The sequence below is a fragment of the Pygoscelis adeliae genome, unplaced genomic scaffold (assembly GCF_000699105.1).
Source record: "Pygoscelis adeliae isolate BGI_AS28 unplaced genomic scaffold, ASM69910v1 Scaffold85, whole genome shotgun sequence".
Classification (NCBI taxonomy): Eukaryota; Metazoa; Chordata; class Aves; order Sphenisciformes; family Spheniscidae; genus Pygoscelis; species Pygoscelis adeliae.
In genome coordinates, this window is record NW_008824900.1 from 105201 (window position 1) to 123594 (window position 18394).

Genomic DNA, 18394 nt, shown 5'->3' on the forward strand with positions numbered 1-18394 from the left:
AGCTATTAATTTGAAAATTATTATGTAAACCTCCCTAGAAATGGGAATCTTCACTCTCTAATAGTAAGTCTGCAGCATTGGGGCAAAAACCTGTTAAAGCCTTAGTATTAGCATGGTACTGATCCAAAACAACAACAACAACAAAATCTTCTCTTGGAGGGTGAAATGATTTGTCAGCACTGCTGCTTCTTTAATTGCCTTGCAGTAAACTGTTGCTGAAAGTAACTTCCAACACCACTGAATTCACCTCTAATTACACAGTGCCAGCTGCATGCCCAGTTTGTGATCGTTCTCTGTGAGCGGCTCCGCTTCCCAAGAGCTTGCTTAGCCTGTTCTTGTTTGGAAATTAAGGCACTACTTAACACTGTTAGGGCATCCTTAACGCTGTCACTTTAGGATACAGTGCTGCTTTCCTTAATTCAATTTATGTGACTTTCTGTGTGGACTGACAGGATTCTGCTACAGTTCAGATTAAAAGGTAATTTGGGCACTGAAATGATGCTAGCTGAATTTATTAGGTTGCAGAGGGGTACAAATGAGGAACGAGTTCATTTCCCAATATTGCTGAGTTGCAGATAGTGTTCTGAGGAGCAAAAGAAATTTCCAAATTAAACCGGAGTACTCAAACTGGGCTACTTCATGGTGGTATTGATACCATACTTTTTGTTTTTCTTCGGAACTTGCTTTCTGTGGTCCCTTGGGCAGATATAAACACTCATAAGACTGGGCTTATCCGAGTAAGCCAGGATGTGGAGCTCATAATCTAGTTTTCAGCTGGACTGGCCAAAGTAGCACACAGCACAGCTGCACAAGCACCGGGGCCAGGACAAGACGGGGTGGGAATGTGGGGTAAGGGGTTACAGAAGAACAGAACTTGGTGTCCTGGGCTCTGATCAATTCAGATTACACAGCGTCCCGATTGCTGCTTTTACTCTGGTCTGAAAGGAGGATGTGAACTCTTCCACAGGCAAGTAACTGTTTCTGTACAGCGGTGTTGGGAGGGTTTTCTTAAGGAACCATTGGAGCTAAAAGGTTTATTGTAAAATCTATTATTATTTTAGATGAAAATCCTCGAAGAAAACTTCTTATAGCTTTATCTGCTAGTAATTATGGTTTTTATGTTACTTTGCATAGACTAGGCAATTTTCATATGGTTTATTTCTGTATCAGAATATTTGGTAAAAATCACCCCAGACCCAGGGGCTGTGCTGCCAGTGCTTTTTTCAACACAGACTTATTCTCAGGGAACTGTGGTAGCCATTGAACTACCGCTTCTGTTTCTTGTTTCAAAACAGTACTTATGCTGGATTAATGAAGTGGCAAAAAGTTCTGTATTCCTTTATTTGTTTTTTGTGAGCTGCTGTTTATGGTACAGTTGAATTCAGCAAAACAGCATTTATTCATTTTCATCCCTTCTCTCAATCCCTGTATTCCACACAGGTTATAAAGAATGCTCCAGTGAAGACATTTGCCAGCGCTACCTTCAGCTCACTCCTGGATGTGTTCCTCTCCACCACAGTCTTCCTCATACTCTCTATCACGTGTTTCCTGAAACACGGGATGGTCGCATCCCCTCCACCACCTGCAGCAGTCGTGGTGTTCATCGTCGCCATCCTGCTAGAAGTGCTGTCCCTTGTCATCTCAATTAGGTAAATAAAGCGTAAGAAAGTCTTGAAATAGCAGCGAGAACTGAAATGGTGCCTGGCTTGGGAACATTTTGTTTGACAGCATCCCAGGAACTCGCTTGGATGGTGTGTAATATTTGGAGTACAGTGTTAGTGAAGCCAAGAAGGCTTGCGGCAGATCTTGTGCAAAGAGAGGTCTAGCTACAGAAATTGGAGGAGAGAAAGGTGACTCTGACAGAGGCCACTTAAGGAAACAGAATCTGCACGCCATGCCTGCCCCTGCTTATTGTTCCTTGGGGTGCCACATGCAACTGGATATCTTCTCCCCTCACAGGGCCATCAGAGTGAGGGAATTCAAACAGAAAACTTTTATCTGTCCTTCAAAAAAAAAAAAATCCCCACCTTTAAATTCCTAGATAAAAGTATTCCATTCTGGTGTTGAAGCTGAAATAATTTATCAGAAATGCAAAGAGCAGTCCTCTTTCTCAAAAAAAAAAAAATTAAAAAAAATTGCAAGTCACATTGCATCTGTACAGAACTAGTTATCTTAATGATCTCTATTTCAAGTCTCATGGGTTTAATATTCAAATAGTTTGTGTTTTCTCTGTTTGACACATAATTGGAGTTCAGCATTTCCCCTGAGTCCTGGGCTGCGTGACAGTCAGCTGCTGCTTGAGAAGGGAATGGGTGCTAGCTTGTCTCTGCAGAAAGGGTGGCTTTGCAGGACTGTGCTCGGCAGTGCCAGCCCCCACACTGCCTCTTCGCGGCCCACAGCAAAGAATCCCCAGTCCCTGAATTCTTAAATGTGTCCCTGCAACCCCTGCACCTCAGCCTCTCCTGTGCCCTTGGAGGCGAGGCTTGGCTGCAGATACCTGATATTTAACAGTGGCTCCTCATTCCTGATTTGTACCCAGTCACCCAGAGGATGTGTGTTCTGGACTTCTAGGACACTTGTGGGCCTTACCCCGGCATTTGTAACGAGTTGGCGAGTGGTTACTGTGCGGTTCCTACGTAACGTGGGGTTTCCCCTAGGCACGCTGGAGTTACTAGCACATTCAAGTGTAGAAGACTGCAGTAGTACACGCATTCAGTAAAGCTCCTGCTCTCCTGGGTGTGTTGTCTGATATATACAGATACCACGTGTAACCTGTTATTAACCCAGAGGATAGACCCAATAAGAAGTTGTTTGTTTGTCTATATTTGTGAGAGCGAGTTTATTCTGCCCTCCTCATCCCCCGTTTTCACTGCACTTCCTTCCGACACAAGAGCGTGTTATAAGGGTGGTGTGTGGAAACGTGTGTCCTCACCTGTAGCTCTGCAAATCTATCAGGTGTGTGTAAGTTAAAATGCTTTTGTAATTACAAGTTAGAAGCAATTCTGCTGTTGTTTCAAAAGAAACAAGAGATTGCAGTTTGCAGTCTTATTTTGACTTTTCAGGGTCAAGGTAAAAAATACTAAATTTAGTACTTTAGTCACTGAAGCAAGCTTGTAACTCAGTGTGCATATAAATGTATGCAAGTGTATTTGCGTGAAAGCTGGCATTTAGGAGTAAAGAGATGTAATTTATGAACAGTGGAAATGCTTTTAAGGATAGTATTTCTTAGCAGGTGTATTTGATTGCTGCAATTTGAATATTACTGTAGTTCTGGAGTTTTTAGAAAATCTAGAAATTCAGGTGTTAAGACCTGCACTGGGAGATGGTTGAATGGGTAGGACTGTCATTCCAGGGCGTCCTCAACTGGATTAACTGTTGCTCTGTCCTCTCTCTGGCACCAGAAATGCATTTTCCCCTTTGCAGAACAGTTTCTGTACTCTCGCTTGGGTGGGGGGGAAGGTTTTTTTGTCAGTTTAATGTGCCCAGGCAGCTCTTTCATCGCACCAGGCAGGAAAGTAGGAAGGCAGCAGTGAGCAGGTAGTCTGGGTTTGGTGGCCATGGCATTGTATCCTTGAATTTGTTCAGCTCTGAACAACTCAACCACCGCTTTGCAGAAGAGATGGTTTCTGCTCTCCAGATAGGTTTGGAGAAAATTTGTGTTCATTCACCTTGCAGGTACCTTATAAAAATACTCTATTTTAGTATTTTTAAGTTCATTATTGTTCCCACTTGTTTTTCCGATGCTACATTGCATTTGCCTTTTTCTTATTTTGTACATTTATTAAAAAAATATTGCTGTTATCTTAGAAATTGTTGTATGTAGGTACATAAGGTTTTATTTCAGTCCTGTTCTGTAATTGGTGGTTTATAGATTTCTTAAGGAGAAGGAAAACTGTTGTTTTCAATACGCTATCTATACAGTTAAGAATTTGCAAAGTGGTTTTGTCTTTCTGATCCGTGTACAGCTGTACAGAGGTTTAGCTTCATTGCAGCACTATATTGAGAGCTGTGCTTTCTGGTAGTGAGCCTGGGCCATTACCGAGGTGAGTTTAAGTGGCTTTATAATATTTTCTTAACACTATTTGGTTTTGCCACTGACATTTCTAATACTTTCATGAGACTATATTGGCTTAAAGCCCAAATTTTACTTTCTAAGATGGCTTGGATGCCTCATTTAAAGTTGGGGAGATTTAAAAAGCAAGTGTTTCAGGATGACTCCTAAGTCTTAGCAGCATGTATTTTTTAGTATTAATCATTCTTTTGTGCTTAGTTCTGATTTGAAAACAGGTTGAGAAACATCTCACTTTGTGGAGAACACTTGTAGCCAGCCATCAAAACTCACATAGTCCCACCTGGCGTGGTAATAACAGATTTTTGGTAAGCTCTGTACTGCCAGCATGCAGGACTGTCTTTATCCGAACAGGCCCTCAGAGGAGGTTTGGGCATGCAGGGAATATTGCAATTCCTGCACAGCTACTACGGGTGCAGGTGCTTGGTGGTCGCTAGCACTTGCTGCATTCATTGGAGTCAAGATGACCGTGAATCTCAAGACCCCACAAATTCTCATGGTTAGTTTGGGAATCGCTGGATGAGAGAAGCGATTGCTGCCCTTCCCTGCCCTCTGTCAAACTGGCAGTTGAGGAGTAGGGACGTAGGAATCAAGTCCCCAGGTATCCCTTGCTACTGGAGCCCCTGTCGTGCAACTGAGAGATGTGTTGCTCCTTTCTTTTGGTGGGAGGGAAGTGTCTGCCAATCACCTGGTTATTTACTCCACAGTTACAAGCAATTGATTCTCAGGAACTTGCTACCGTGGGCTCACATTCGTGATCTTTCCTCTTCTAATGAGGTATAATTTGTACTTGGCTTACCTCTGATCATTGCATCTAAGGCAACACTTCAGTAAATCTCTTAAAGTGCAAAACAGGATCATCTCAGATCTGAGTAGATCTCACCCAGGGTACCTTCTTGAAAATAGCCTCACACTATACACCAAAAAAGAGCAGTCTTTGTAGATGAAAATCTCAGAAGTTTTCTGGTAGGTTTTCAGTTTTAAATGTAGTGGCACTGGCATATTTGGGGGGGACTTTTGTAGGAAAAGGTATCTGGTTTGGCTTGGAGGGCTTTTTTTGTTTTGAATTTATAATACTTTATAGTAAATACATAAAATACGCTTTTGGGCCACTCCGGTCTCCACAACCTGAGGCACGCACTTCTGTACAGTTCCCTTGAGCAGAAAGAAGAAAATCGTCTTTTTCCTCTTCAAATCCCCTTCAAAGCGAGGACTGCTCGCTCTGACCACGCGTTATGCACAGAAACAGTGCAGAACTTCCTGTGCAGAAATGTCATCCCAAATGACAATCACAGAATACCACCGAGATATCTTAAGGGAGGAGATTGGACTACAATGCTGGGCACAATCCCAGAATTTCAGGAAAAGGGATTATTTTAGGACCAGAAGATTCTTGCCTAAGATTCTCATTGTATTTTCATTATCGTGATGTGAAACACCCTGCCTTTAAATCAGTCTGACTTTTAATTGAATCCAGGACTCGGCCTAGGAAGTACTCGCTACAGCTCTTGTGGCTACGACCTTCAGTCCAGCCGCAGGAGTGGGAGAGGAGAGCGCTATCGCTGCCTGTACAATGAGAAACGAGTTAAAACTTCTAAGTTCTAGAAGAGCAGAAGTCCTCACGGAGCAAGGCTTACAAGGGGGAAGGATGTTTTGATTCCTCTGAAGTGTCTAATAATAAATTATTGGAGTACCTATAGATGAGGATCCCACTGTTATCACAAGTGCCACTCTAAAATTAATTGTATAAAGCTGCACGCAAAAAATGGTGCTTCGTTTGTAAGCGCCGTTGTGGAAGATTGTCATCTCCTGTTCTGTAGATGTAGTGCAAAGAATGTCCTTCTGCCCACTTGAAATGTGACTACTTCGGCTTTTCATGAGTTCAATTGAAGTGTAAGAGGTCCTAAAGTCCTGCTATTTTATAAAAATACCCTGGGCAATGTCATTGAACATATAACAGTGTGAGAGATTTCACTTGGGATTCTTAGGAGTGCTTCTGCAGGAATACAGGTAAAAGGCCTGCTATTTTAGCTGTAAATACAGGATTTTTGTTAACTAGATGCTTTTGACATCTAGTTCTTGTTCTCGAGTAAAACTTGTTATAAATAAGTTTGTTTAAAAAAAAATGTGTTGCTTTTGATGGCATCCTTCAGTGACGCCTTCTGAGTGAAGACAGGAGGCCAGAATAGCGGATATTTCAGCCCTGTTCAAAAGAGTGAGAGGTGGGAGCACTTGATAAGTTGCTTCGTAAACTCAGAAGTACCTTTCTAGAGGGCAAAAAGATGTTTTCTGGATGAAGAAAGAAGGTTCAGTTCTACAGTCAAAACAGTGGAATGGGAAACTGCTGTTGTCTGACTAAGCAAAACTGCCCTTTGCCTGGTACTTCACCTTCCCAGGGCTTGCTGAACACCCACGGTCTGTCCACAGCTGAGACCCTGTGGCCGACCCGTTGGGTCTTCCTAAATTCCTCATGAGCAGGAACAGAAATTGTTTTCTGCAACTAGAGCCTAATGAACCGGTTCTGTTAACGACATGACTGATAGAGAGTATTGATGCAAGGGAAAACAATGTATTCTGTTTGCCCTTATTTATTTCCAACATCTGTGACTTTGGTATTTAATATCCCACCAAATTGCTGCTATGCCAAAAGCTTTTGATTTGAACTATGGGAATTGATTTTAAACTGCCAGTAAATACAGAAATGATGGTAACATTCTCCATTACCCATTAATCATTTATGTCAAAGTTACTAATTTGAACTCCAGCTTGTGTAAACATCTTGGATGCTTTAGCATTTAAGCCCTGTTGAGCTACCCACTGACACTGCATTATTTACTGATACTGCCCTGTAGCCATTAAATCTGTCTGCAGCTCTCATTGCTGTCTGGATTTAATGCACTTCTTCCTGCGATGGGAGGGTTGTGCTGTATTCACAGGCTTTCACTGTTTTGTGAAGGATGAGATTTCAATCATTTTAATTCCAGAGTGCAGAGCATTGCGATAAATACCGGACCGGGGGGGGGCGGAAATCAATGCAAGAAGGTAAACATTATCACGAGAAATGTGGCGTTGTCCTGGAATTTGCACTGGCTTTTTTGAAACACGCAGCTGCCTAAATAAAGAAGTGTCCTCATCACAGGATTAACCGATCGGGTTCGCTGATGGATTTGTTGCTATAGTTCCCACAAGAATTTGTCCTGGCATGGAGGCTTGGCAAAAAAAAGAAAAAAAAAAAAAATTAAAAGAGCTTTCTGCACCATGGAGTCCCTGTTGTGTGGGTTGGGGTGAGAGACATGAGCTGCACTGGGTATCTGCCATGCTTTGCATGCCGCAGAGCTGGTTTCTGTGCCAGCCTACATGGGAGCGACACGGCAGATCACGCAGAGCGTGGGCAGAGGTGTCGCTGATCTGCCTTCGGAGAGACTGGCTTCTCCTGGCTCTCCACCCGGCTGCCGCGGGGGAGCGCGGGGATGTAGTTTAGCCCCGGGGAGCGCTCTGGGTTGGAGCCCGGTTCGGTTTCCTTTCTCACAGTTCAGCCTTGTAAATGTTAATCCTAATTCGTAGGCTTTGGGAGAATTGAACTTTATTTTTAGAGGCATGAACTTGGGTGGCATTTTCAGAAGTACTCGATACTGGGCTAACTTGGCTGCCACTGAAGACAGGGATAGTTCTGTCGTTGATGTTAGAGGCAACAGTATGTAACACTTCAGAAAACCCAATTCTTACACTAGAGACTTTTTTTAATTTTTAATTTTTATTTTGCTTTATATACACTTTTTTAATTTCTGTGCTTTGTTGGAAATTCTTTTTTATGATGGACCATAGCTATAATTTTTGGTATAAATGGAAGTCCATTAAACTAGGAACTAACAAATCTGTGAGCACCCTCTCGTGGGGTCCTGATGTATTACAGCGTCTTCCATCCTGTTACCCCAAATTAATCTTTTTCTATGTATTTAAGTATAATTTCCAGATTTTAATATATTAAATTAGAGAAGAGCTCTTGAAGCTTCAAAAAATGCTTGAGGTTGCAAAATTCACAGAAGTCTAGGCCAGAGAATTAAAATATCATTCATAAACAATACATATTTAAAGGTGTGGAATAAGTGTCAAATTCACATAAAGAACTTAAAATTTATCCTGTTTTGTAGCAGGCTTTTATCCAGCATAATGCCTTGTATTTTAGACAACAGTGTTAAAAAAAATCAATGGATAGCTTTTCGCTTTTAAAAGATGTAGGTAATATGGAATAATTTGTGTAACTTTGGAGATTGTGAACTTCATAGTTAGTGTATGTTGTATTTATACTTTTTTTTTTTAGCTGTGAGCATCTCTGTTCAAAAAAAATAGTAATTATTTGCTGTTTGGGCTCTGCTGTGGTCCACTGTTACAACAATAGCAGAACTACCTGCCCAGACCGATTCTGATAATTGCATACGTCCACAACGAAATGGCTTTGAACGAAGCTAACTGCACTACGTTACCTCTTCATGTCTTCATAAAAATAATTAGAAACTTGAACAGCAGTTGCAATTCTTCTAGAGTGACTAATGGTTTTGAGCTTTAAGAAGCAAGTTGTCCCGAGGATTTGTTTCTGTAGATAAATAATAGTTTTCTGTGCAATGTCCTTGAGCATTAAGCATCCTTTTACCTTTGCTTATTCATTTTAACAATTAGAAATGCTCTCACTTAAGAAGTATCTCCGTTAAGCTGCTCTCCAGAGCTCTTCCAGTTGGCTCCTTCAGCACTTCACAGGTTTGGGCCGTCGTTTTATCAGCAGCTTGAGGCAAGAACCGTTCCTTCCCGCATGCCTTGTGCGGAGCCAACTGGGTTGCGATGATAGATACCAACAGGCGAGCGGAGGAGCGTGTCAGCTGCCAGCTGGCCTCCGCGGTGCTCGTCGCAACTGCTTCTCAGGCTCTGCTGCCTGCCGAGGGTGCCAGCTCTCAGCCCACACTCTTCTTCCTCTTCCCTAATGAGAGGGAACGGGGTCTGACTGCAGACAGGAACTTCTGGCGGGGTGGTTGTAACTGGGAGAACTGGTTTTGATTGCCGCATAATGTTAAGACGGCATGGATTTGCACGGCCTCTGGGTGACTGATCTGTTAGCAGGGTACACAGCCCTGCTTTTCAAACATTTCTGGTGTTATTTTAAGTAATTTTTTTAACTTGTAAAAGCTTCCCCTCTCCCCACCTGCTTTAAGGCTAAATATTTATGAATGGAGAGAAGTCTTTCCTACGCTTACCTTCCAAGTAAGTGAAATTTGGATTTCGGTTTGTTTTCTCAAAGCCCACCGTCCCACTTGCTCTCCCTCCCTTTGCTGAGACCCCTTGCCAGAGCAAACCACCAGTCATCTTTCAGCAAAGGTGGATTATTTCCTGAAATTACCAACAGGTGCTATGGTGTGTAATGTGCTGTGATTGCTCATACAGTCTAAATGAAGAGTTCAAAGTTGTATTATTACAGGTAAATGAGATGTATGAAGTGATGCACTGAAACTAATGCCTCGATCTGTGATTCCATTGGTTCCAGAATGGCGTTCTTTCTGGAGGAGGTGATGACTTGCACCAAGCGTCTCCTGGAGGTGATATCTGGCTGGCTGCCTCGACATTTTTTTGGTGCAATCCTGGTTTCTCTCCCAGCTCTTGCAGTTTTTTCACACTTCACCTCTGATTTTGAAACAAATATACATGTAAGTTGTCGAACTCTGTTTCGTAATCTGACGTTTTGGATCTAACAAAGCTTGTTGCTTGCCTGCCGTCTTCCTTCACCTCCCTCGTGCTTTACATCTGTTTGATACAGATCCCTTAGAGGGAAGGGATAGGGCTTTTGTGTATGATGAAATGCCTAGTTTGTTATGTAAATACAGACACTTGCTTATTTGAAAACTCTCACACAAAAGAGGAGAGGGATACCTGTGAATGCCTACCTACATACATACTTTTTTTTTTTCTTAGACCAAACACTTCTGCTGGATAGTGCAAGTAGTGTATCTCAGACTTTTCATTGCGTTCATTCTGGTTTTGATTTAGAGTTTGTCGTCAGAGATGCTGTGTATACTTAAAAACTTTGCATGCACATTAGTGAGTCTCAACAGCGAGAACAGTATTAGCAGTGGATGTTTTTTCTTTGCAGAGTTAGATGGAGAAACTCAAAGGAGAGAGCTCTCAGTACATAGAAATGATTACCGTGCAGGGGCTGCGGGAATGGTTAAAGGAATGTAATAGCTGTCTTCTGAAAAGGAATGGAAAGAAATTGGCATATTTAGCCCAGCCACAGAAAGGTCCACAGGGGATTTGGTGTCTCCTTTAATAAAAACATTCGGAAGGGGGGAACAAGGGGTTAAATGTCGAGGAGGGGGAGGAATAGTTTAATTTAAAGGCTAACTGTAGCATAAAATCAATGCTTAAAAACTGTTTGTGAATAAAATGAACTGGAACCAGAGATGACAGTTTGTTTCTCTGCAAGTTTCTCTTAGGTAGCACAGTGTACAATCCTTCCTTTCCAGGATCTTCAGGGAATTCTGTTTCACAAATCTCTTGCTATTTCAGGGCCCTGGGCATAGGTAACGACCAGATCCTCTTCTTTCTTCCTATTACAGTTTATCACTGGGTTTTGGGAAGTGTTTGTTCTGTGGGAATGTGAGGACCAGATGTTTTTTGGTCCTTCCTGATTTAAAGATACATTATTCCATGGTTATCACAGTCACAGAAGAGTGTATTTGATGTTCTTTCACGTGCCATGTTTAAAGTCATTCTGCAGCTTTTAACTTTTGTGAATTTTAGTTAACTATTTTTAAGCTATGATTTTTTTTTTTTTTTTTCAGTTTAATGATGGTCTTCCTCCCTCATGACTGCCAGTAAACTAATTGTAGGAATGTTTTCCTCACCCTGAAGGGGGGTGAAAACCCTCAAATCTCTCAGATCTGTCGACTGATTTTTATATCATCCCATTCATCACCATCCTTGATCATCTCTCCAAACATTTAAAAATAATGTTGGAAGAAGTGTTTTGTTAGTGTATTCTCACCTGTTCAGATCAGGTTGTTAGTCTCAATGCTTCAGGCAGCAGCAGTAAGATGGTGGTGTTCATCACCAAACTGAGAATGAACTTTGCTTTCTTTCCTCTTGCAGGTCCTCCAGAGTCGTGGGGTTGTTGGCTCACTCTCCAAGAGATGTCCCAACTCGTCTTGTGCTCAGTGTTTCAACAGCCATGGAGCTCTAGGAAATGGAGTCAATCTATAGAGGGTCAGGTAAGTGTCATATTTTACTATGACATGGTTTTGCGAAGTTTTTTTTTATTCATAGCATTTTATACCCTCCCTGGATATAAAATAATTAAAATCAAAATTAACAAAAACAGCAATGAAAAAAAAAAACTTTCCAAAGCCATGCATACATAGTAAAACACAGCACTTACTGACCCTCTATAGGCTGGCTTCATGCTGGGGCATCACTTGGAGTGAGAACCAGTGCTCTGCCACTTTAGGAGACCTGAAATGGGGGAAAAAAAGTAAGTTTAAATTATGGTTTTTTTATGGACACTTCTGAAATTCCTTTTATCTGTTCTTGAGTCATTTAAAAAAATGACAACTGTGCTTGTGGTTTAAAAATGGTAAATTATGTAAGGTTTTTTCCCATACACTGTGTCTACTTCTGAATCACATGCTTATTTGTTATGCTACAGTATTGCTAATCTGCAGTCTATGCACTTCAGCTGTAAAGGAAATTTAAAATGAGAAAGGGAGAGAATGATCATTTGATACTGTAAAATGCAGTATATAGCTAAAACAGAACTCCGTAATGCAGTTGTGGAGACTGTTTTAGCTTGGATGGTCACGAATATTCTTGATAAAACCAAAATTTGCGCGTCAGCTTGAGGGTTTTGACCACTGTAAGATTGTATCTCAGAGAACTGAAGACGTTCTGGGCAATATATCCATCCTGCCTTTCCTTTTCTTTATCCAGTAAAGATGTGGAAAAGGAAAGATTTTTGAGATAGGGCATTTGGAACAGAAAATCCAAAATTGTCTTTTTAAATTGGCACAAGCGGTGGTGTTACCGAGAATCAGTTGACAATGACCGATACCTGCCTTTTGTTATCAAACCAGATTTTTTTCTTACTTGAATTCACCTGCGGCTGGCCAGTACGATAACGTCCTCTAAAAAGCATTTTTAAAGGTAGGCAGTTGGGTGAAGTTTTTGAGGGTGAATGTGTTCCACGTTTTCAATGCAGTGGAGTTTTGACGTTCAGTTTAAAACAGGCAGGGGCTAACCCCAGCAATTGAGAGGAGGTTACCGTGAATGTTTATCTTTTTGGGGTTTTTTTTTTTTGTGTGTTGGGTTTTTTTTTTTCCTAATAAGAAGAGGCACTGAGCTTTTTGCAAAGGTAAGCTGAAGGCATCAAAAGTTACTGAAGTAATGGTTGTGTAATGCAGTAATACAAAACTCCATTTAAGGAAAATCGTGACAAACTACTGACAAACTGTGCTAAAAGTTTTCTTCCTCTTTGAAGGGAAGACCTCCATCTTCAAGTGCTGTCTCCTGATACAGACACTGTGAGGGATTACTTACTGTGCATATAATACAGATGAAATTAGATCCTTCTCTTTCATATCACACATTCTTTAATTTACGCTGGCATTTATGTGCAGAAGGACTCCAGTCAGCAAGAAGAAGCTAACTCACGCTCTCTCTCTTTGTTGCAGTACACCATGTTTATGTGTTGCGCGATTCTGATCACCATTGTGCAGTACTGTAACTTCTGCCAGCTTAGCTCCTGGATGAGATCTCTGTTGGCAACCGTAGTAGGAGCAGTGCTTCTCATTCTGCTCTACATCTCCTTGTGTCCAGACAGGTGAGCATCACGCCTTAGCACTCACAGACCATGTTTTAGACGAACAAATTTGGTTTTCTCTGTCAGTGAAGTGAGGGTCTAATGCATGGGATTTTAGTATCTGCTATGAATTTCGCCAGCATCTCAAACTTAATAATTTGATTTGGGAAGAGTTCTGCTTTTTTTTTTTTTTTTTTGGAAGGATTTCGGGACGATGTCTGAGGGGCCCTTTTCTGTAATCTGTGTTGAAATGACACTCTGTCCTCAACTGATGTGTTTCTAGGGCACGCTTATACTTATCAGACCCATAGAATTGCCTTTCACCGTTTGTTTGAAAATCTATTTTATTAAGAAATTTCTGAGGCATTTTGTGTGCCAGAGAGCCCAGTTGTTCCCCCACACCCCTCTGGATTTATTTTTGCCCTTAGGAACCATGTATCTTTCTTCCACCACCTTCCTCAAGGAGTTTTCCACTGTGGAAGGCAGGTGCTTAGATTTAATAGGATTCTAATACCCTGTTTCCTTTCTCACTTTCCTGCCTTTTCAGAGGATGCTGCAAGGCAGTAACCAGAGGAATCAAGTTAATGCAGTTTCTGTGCAATAACCTTAAGGCTTTTCAGTTTTTTCTCTGATAAGCAATTTTCCCCATAGGAGAACTTGTTTTGCAGTATTCTCCTTCTGTTTTCTTGCCAAGAGAGTCGAGGGAGTCCTTCCAGCCATCCACTCCTATTGTCAAAATTTTATAATCAACTTGCACTTCTCAGTCACTGAAGAAATATCTTAGCCTTTGGCACTCTTACCATAGTGTGGCCTTTGCAAGGGCTTCTTATCCTAGATTATTCTAGTTCCTATCAAAAGCCCTTCCTTTTACCCTTCCTCAGAGGCCTGCTGAATCGTATGGTGTAAAACATGAAAAAATCCCAAACAGACCAAAAAGAGTTTGCAGATACATGTTTTGTGTATTTAGCTTTTAATCACATCCTCAGGTATCTTCAGTGGTCTCTTTTAACCTTGATCTAATTTATATTAAAAAAAAAAAAAGGCAGGGAGAATAAAAGTTTCCCCTCAACACCTGGTCACAACTGTAATTTGGAAGTGGCTGTAAGGATTGTAGGAAGAAAGTCTTTCCTTGGAAAAAAATAACTTGGAACTGGAGTCAGCTGACAAATGGTTTCTAAATCATATTAGACTAAAGAAAAATCCCTTTCTTGTCTCTCTGCAGAGCACTCGGGCAAGGAGTGCAGAACAGTTCTTTCTAGCTTCAGTGGAGGGACGTAGTGTTTAGATTCTGGATGCATCTCCTTTCTCATCTTTGATTTGTCCCTTTGGTTTTAGTTGTCCGGCTTACCTAACATCGTCTCTCCTCCAGCACGCTAAGTGACCCTCTCCCCTTAAGAAGGCTGACTTTCCACCCGTTGGCTTCTTCCCTTGTAACGCTGACACTCGCTGTCCAACCACCGGCTTCACTGAGAAGTTAGCCCTGGGTTTGGTTTCTCGGGGAAGTTAGTGAAGAGCAAACCCTTGATGCCATTTCTTGACCCCCTGGCTACTCTTCCACAGTTGCCCCCAAGCAGGGGTTCTTGCAGCTCATTCAGCTACGTGTGTGCTAGCGTGTCTGCATGGAGCTAGCGTGGCATAACTAGATGCTGGTTCACAGCAGAGCCTTTTAAAATATGGTAATACAGTGTATTTGTAGTACCAAAAGTCTTCGTGCAAAGGCAGGCAGTGAAGCCCAAAGCATGAAAAAGGTGTCATAGTGATTGAAGTTCCCTTGAGTGATTGTTTGAACAGACCTCTCTGTGCATCCGTGTCGAAGGCATTTTGTCGCAGAAGAAAATCAGAAGGTTTGGTGCCATAATTGTAATTCCTAATTCCTTATTCAAAGACAAAATTTTAGAACAAATCATACGTGCGAATAGTAAATCAGCTTGTGCATAAGCTCTGTACTAAGATTTAGTGCAGAAAGATAGACACAAAACTTGGGATTTTCCCTGCATTTCAACTTTATTAAGGGACTGGGAAAGGCTGTTCCCAAGCAGAGAGGTGGAGACCTTGCTATTGTATCAGTTCATAGCATCAGCTTTTGCTGACTACTAAAGGAGTGGTATGAATGTTAAAGAAACATTCTCTTAAGAAATTTTGCTAATGATAGCATATTTTCGCCTGTGGTTTGAATAGCGGTGACCATTAATGGGTGAAGTACAGAAATCGTGGAATATGTTGTTATTTCATCTTTTAAAAATAAGTATTTAAAGTAATATACAGAGCTGTTCAACTGCAGATCTGAAAAAGTGACTTATAGAACTGATCATGAACAAAAGTAATACAGGCTGAATTAGTGAGACCCATAACTTTTGTTTGTTAATAATAACTTTTTTGTTCCTTTCTCATCATTAGCCTGGATAATATTTTTTGTCACTGTGGTAATTGTAGCTTTGTATGCATCACAGGCAAATTCATTCTGCAGATTTCTTTACTTCTTTTTCCAAAAGTAACTAATCCTGAGAGTTGTAATACTTGATTGCGGTAGAGAAATTGTAATGCAAGTAAACACAAAAATTGCTTGAACTACTGCCTTATTTTCTGTAATGGCATTTTCAAAAATAGGCCCTGTAGTTGTTTAGGGTTTTTTGTTGGGGGGGGGGGGTTTTTTGTGGGTTTTGGGTTTTTTTTAAATCTTTGTATTGTGTGGTCAGATAAGATGAAGGCATAACTGGGTTTTAGAGTTCTGAAATTGCTTTTCCATGTTTCCAAGGTAAGATCAGATTGTTTAACAATTACCCGTTCCAAGCATCATCTTGACTGCGTTATCATCGGTTACCCTTTAGAGGTGTTTGCATCTCTGTGTCTGACTGTGGTTGCTTCTCCCAAGCAAAAAGTGCAGATAAGTCACGTTCAAAGTTTGTCTGAAGCTGATCAAGCATGCAATGCAATTATTGGTCCTACAGTCTACATAATAGAAAAGTTTAAAATGCTAACTGAAATTCTGGCAGAACGCTTTAACTTTCCTTCTGATATCAATGCTTTTTTATTTCAGCTCCGTGGAAACTTTTCATCTAGATTTGGCACAGAACTTTAGGTAAGCTTTATATAGAACTACCATCTTTATGTTTAGGGACAGAAACATTTTCAGTCAATTTTATGTAGCAAAACTTTGCATCCACAGTAACACACTTGGGAATTCAACAAGTTGTGTTTTAAGCTCCTTGTGTACGTAATTTCCTTTACAGAGGACTTGGGTGTGACCAAAAATCATCAGAGAGCTAATGCTGCAGTCACTGAGTTGTGTAACGCCATTTTCTTTTTAAATTTGATTTCTAGGAAATAGAGCTATGGAGGAGCTAGATAAAATAGCATCTGTTTTTCTAGTAGTAGCAGTTTTTAAAGCATTGTCTGTACATCATGAGCTCTTTATTTGACTTCCCTGGTTGATTTGCACCATTCAGAAGCATGCTGAGCTGGATGCTATCCACAGCAGGCCAGGTGAGAATTCCCTGCGGTAGAGGAGCTTCAGCTGAAAAAGCTGGCTGTGAAGCCAGCTGCCTTCGCTGGGATGGAGACATGCTGGCGGTGACGGCTGGGGTGCTGTCTGCCACCCTGAGCTCACTTGGGCAGAATAGCAAGTCATATCATTGAGAGCAAATGAAATTTTAGCCCCCAGACTTTTAAACAAACGAACAAGAATCCTTTCCTGGGTTATTAATACCCCCTTATAAATGAACATGTTAAAGATTCACTCTGATTATTTCCACGTTGAATTTCTCATGGTTCTATTGCAAGTTTTACAGTACCATTTTTCAAGTGTTTTTATTGGTCTTTGGTATTAGAAAAGTATGTGTTTGCCAATTACAAGTCTGGGAGCAATACTGGGGCGATGTTGTACTTGATTGAACCAATGACCCTGTGAATATGTGACTCACCGATTCATCTAAACAAATGCGTATTCAGGAGCATGTTGCTTTTCCTGGGAGTATGTATCAAAACAAAATTACTTTTTAAAGAATGTCATCTACCTGAATGCTATGGTAGTTTAGAAAACTTGCGGGTTTTAAGTACAGAGAGATGGTAACTGTGCTTTCATGTTAGATATTTATTCACCAAGAAGTTAGCACTTACTACAGTGTTGGTTTTGGTTTGGTTTTTTTTTTTTAACATGGGTTTTCCTTTCTGTATGGCTTTGAGTCATGAAAGATAACTTCATTTTCATAACAGATTTCCAGTTCACTAAATCCAGAGTGGAAAGTTGAAGCCAAAAGAATGGAGGTGGCTTGATTTTTTTGTAAACTAAAACACTGAAGGGAATTTGCTGAAAAGGCAGTGTACGAAATATTAAAGCATGGTGATCGCTGGAAGTAATGTCTTAGGATTAGCCTGAGTTTGGATCCTTAGTGGTTTATTATTCGTTTGTGAAATTGCCAAACCTTTTGTTTGTAATTCTGAGCAACACATCTTGCCCAGCGCTGACAACAGCTTAGCAGGCTCCTGACCAGCTGCTAATCACTAATAAATAATTCATTCTGCCTTAAATAATTGACAACCCAGTCTTCCGTTCAGTGACTATTTCTACATCATCATTTATTAGAAATCTGGCAAAAAATCAGCTATCAAGCATTGTTTGCATACAAATATTTTTCTTCCATAAATATAACTTCTAACTCAGAACAAATAAAGGCAAAAGTGGGTAAGAAACCAAAGCATGCGGAAGATGTTATTGCAAACAGGCGTGGAGCGCTCTCTGCCTGCTTTGCAAATCCTAGCTTGTGATTTAAACACCAAATAAGGCAGTGACCAAAATGCCTGGCTCATTAAACGTTTCTAAACTTCATTTTAACGTTTTTATTACGAGAGGTACTAGATTTGCGCGCTGACTGTCATTCCTTCAGCTGGGGAAAAGCCGCCTGTGTGTCGTGCGTGTGTTAACGCCACGTAGGGCTGCCCTCCCTGCCCGGCGGCAGCAGTTGTGTCAGGTTAGCTGGTCACTGTCTCTGCTTTAATGCAGGAACTGTGGCAGTCCAGCGTGATCTCTGTTAACGGTCCAGGCTCCGCTGCTCCGAAGCGGTCCAAAGTTAGAAATTGACACAATGCTTCTATGTGTTGGGAGTTAAAAGAGAGTTAATCCTATTCTGTTTCTACCATTAATTTGCAACAGAATTTGGCTTCTCTTTTCAGGGCTCTTTTAATGTACGTTGTTGAATACCGCAGTTCTAGAGTTCTGTGCAAACAGAATTTCCCCTTTTGCCTGGGGATGGACTAATAAAAAGTTGAAACTCCCTTATCCCAACAAACTTTTTTGCTGTTCCTTTCTCGCTGAAATAAATAAATAAAGTTCCTTGCTCACCCCAGTCAGCACAAAAGCTTTTCCTGTGTTCTAAGAGGGCCAAACAAACTTATTTGTTTTGCATGCCTTTAATGAGGTTATTCCCTTTTTCTTGATCAAGAATTGAGATAATTATTAATGTTGCATGGGAAGAGAGATACGAGTAATAGTA

At 41.0% G+C, this 18394-nt stretch overlaps 1 protein-coding gene across 1 annotated transcript in view; it reads left to right on the forward strand.

Moving 5' to 3' along the window:
- Nucleotides 1-18394, forward strand: part of ADCY9 (adenylate cyclase 9) — a 93267-nt gene that overhangs the window by 68313 nt on the left and 6560 nt on the right. Inside the window, exons 8-11 of the mRNA XM_009324793.1 lie at nt 1441-1649; nt 9603-9762; nt 12778-12926; nt 15943-15984. Of these exons, the coding sequence (XP_009323068.1) occupies nt 1441-1649; nt 9603-9762; nt 12778-12926; nt 15943-15984 (560 nt within the window). The remainder of the gene's footprint in view (nt 1-1440; nt 1650-9602; nt 9763-12777; nt 12927-15942; nt 15985-18394) is intronic.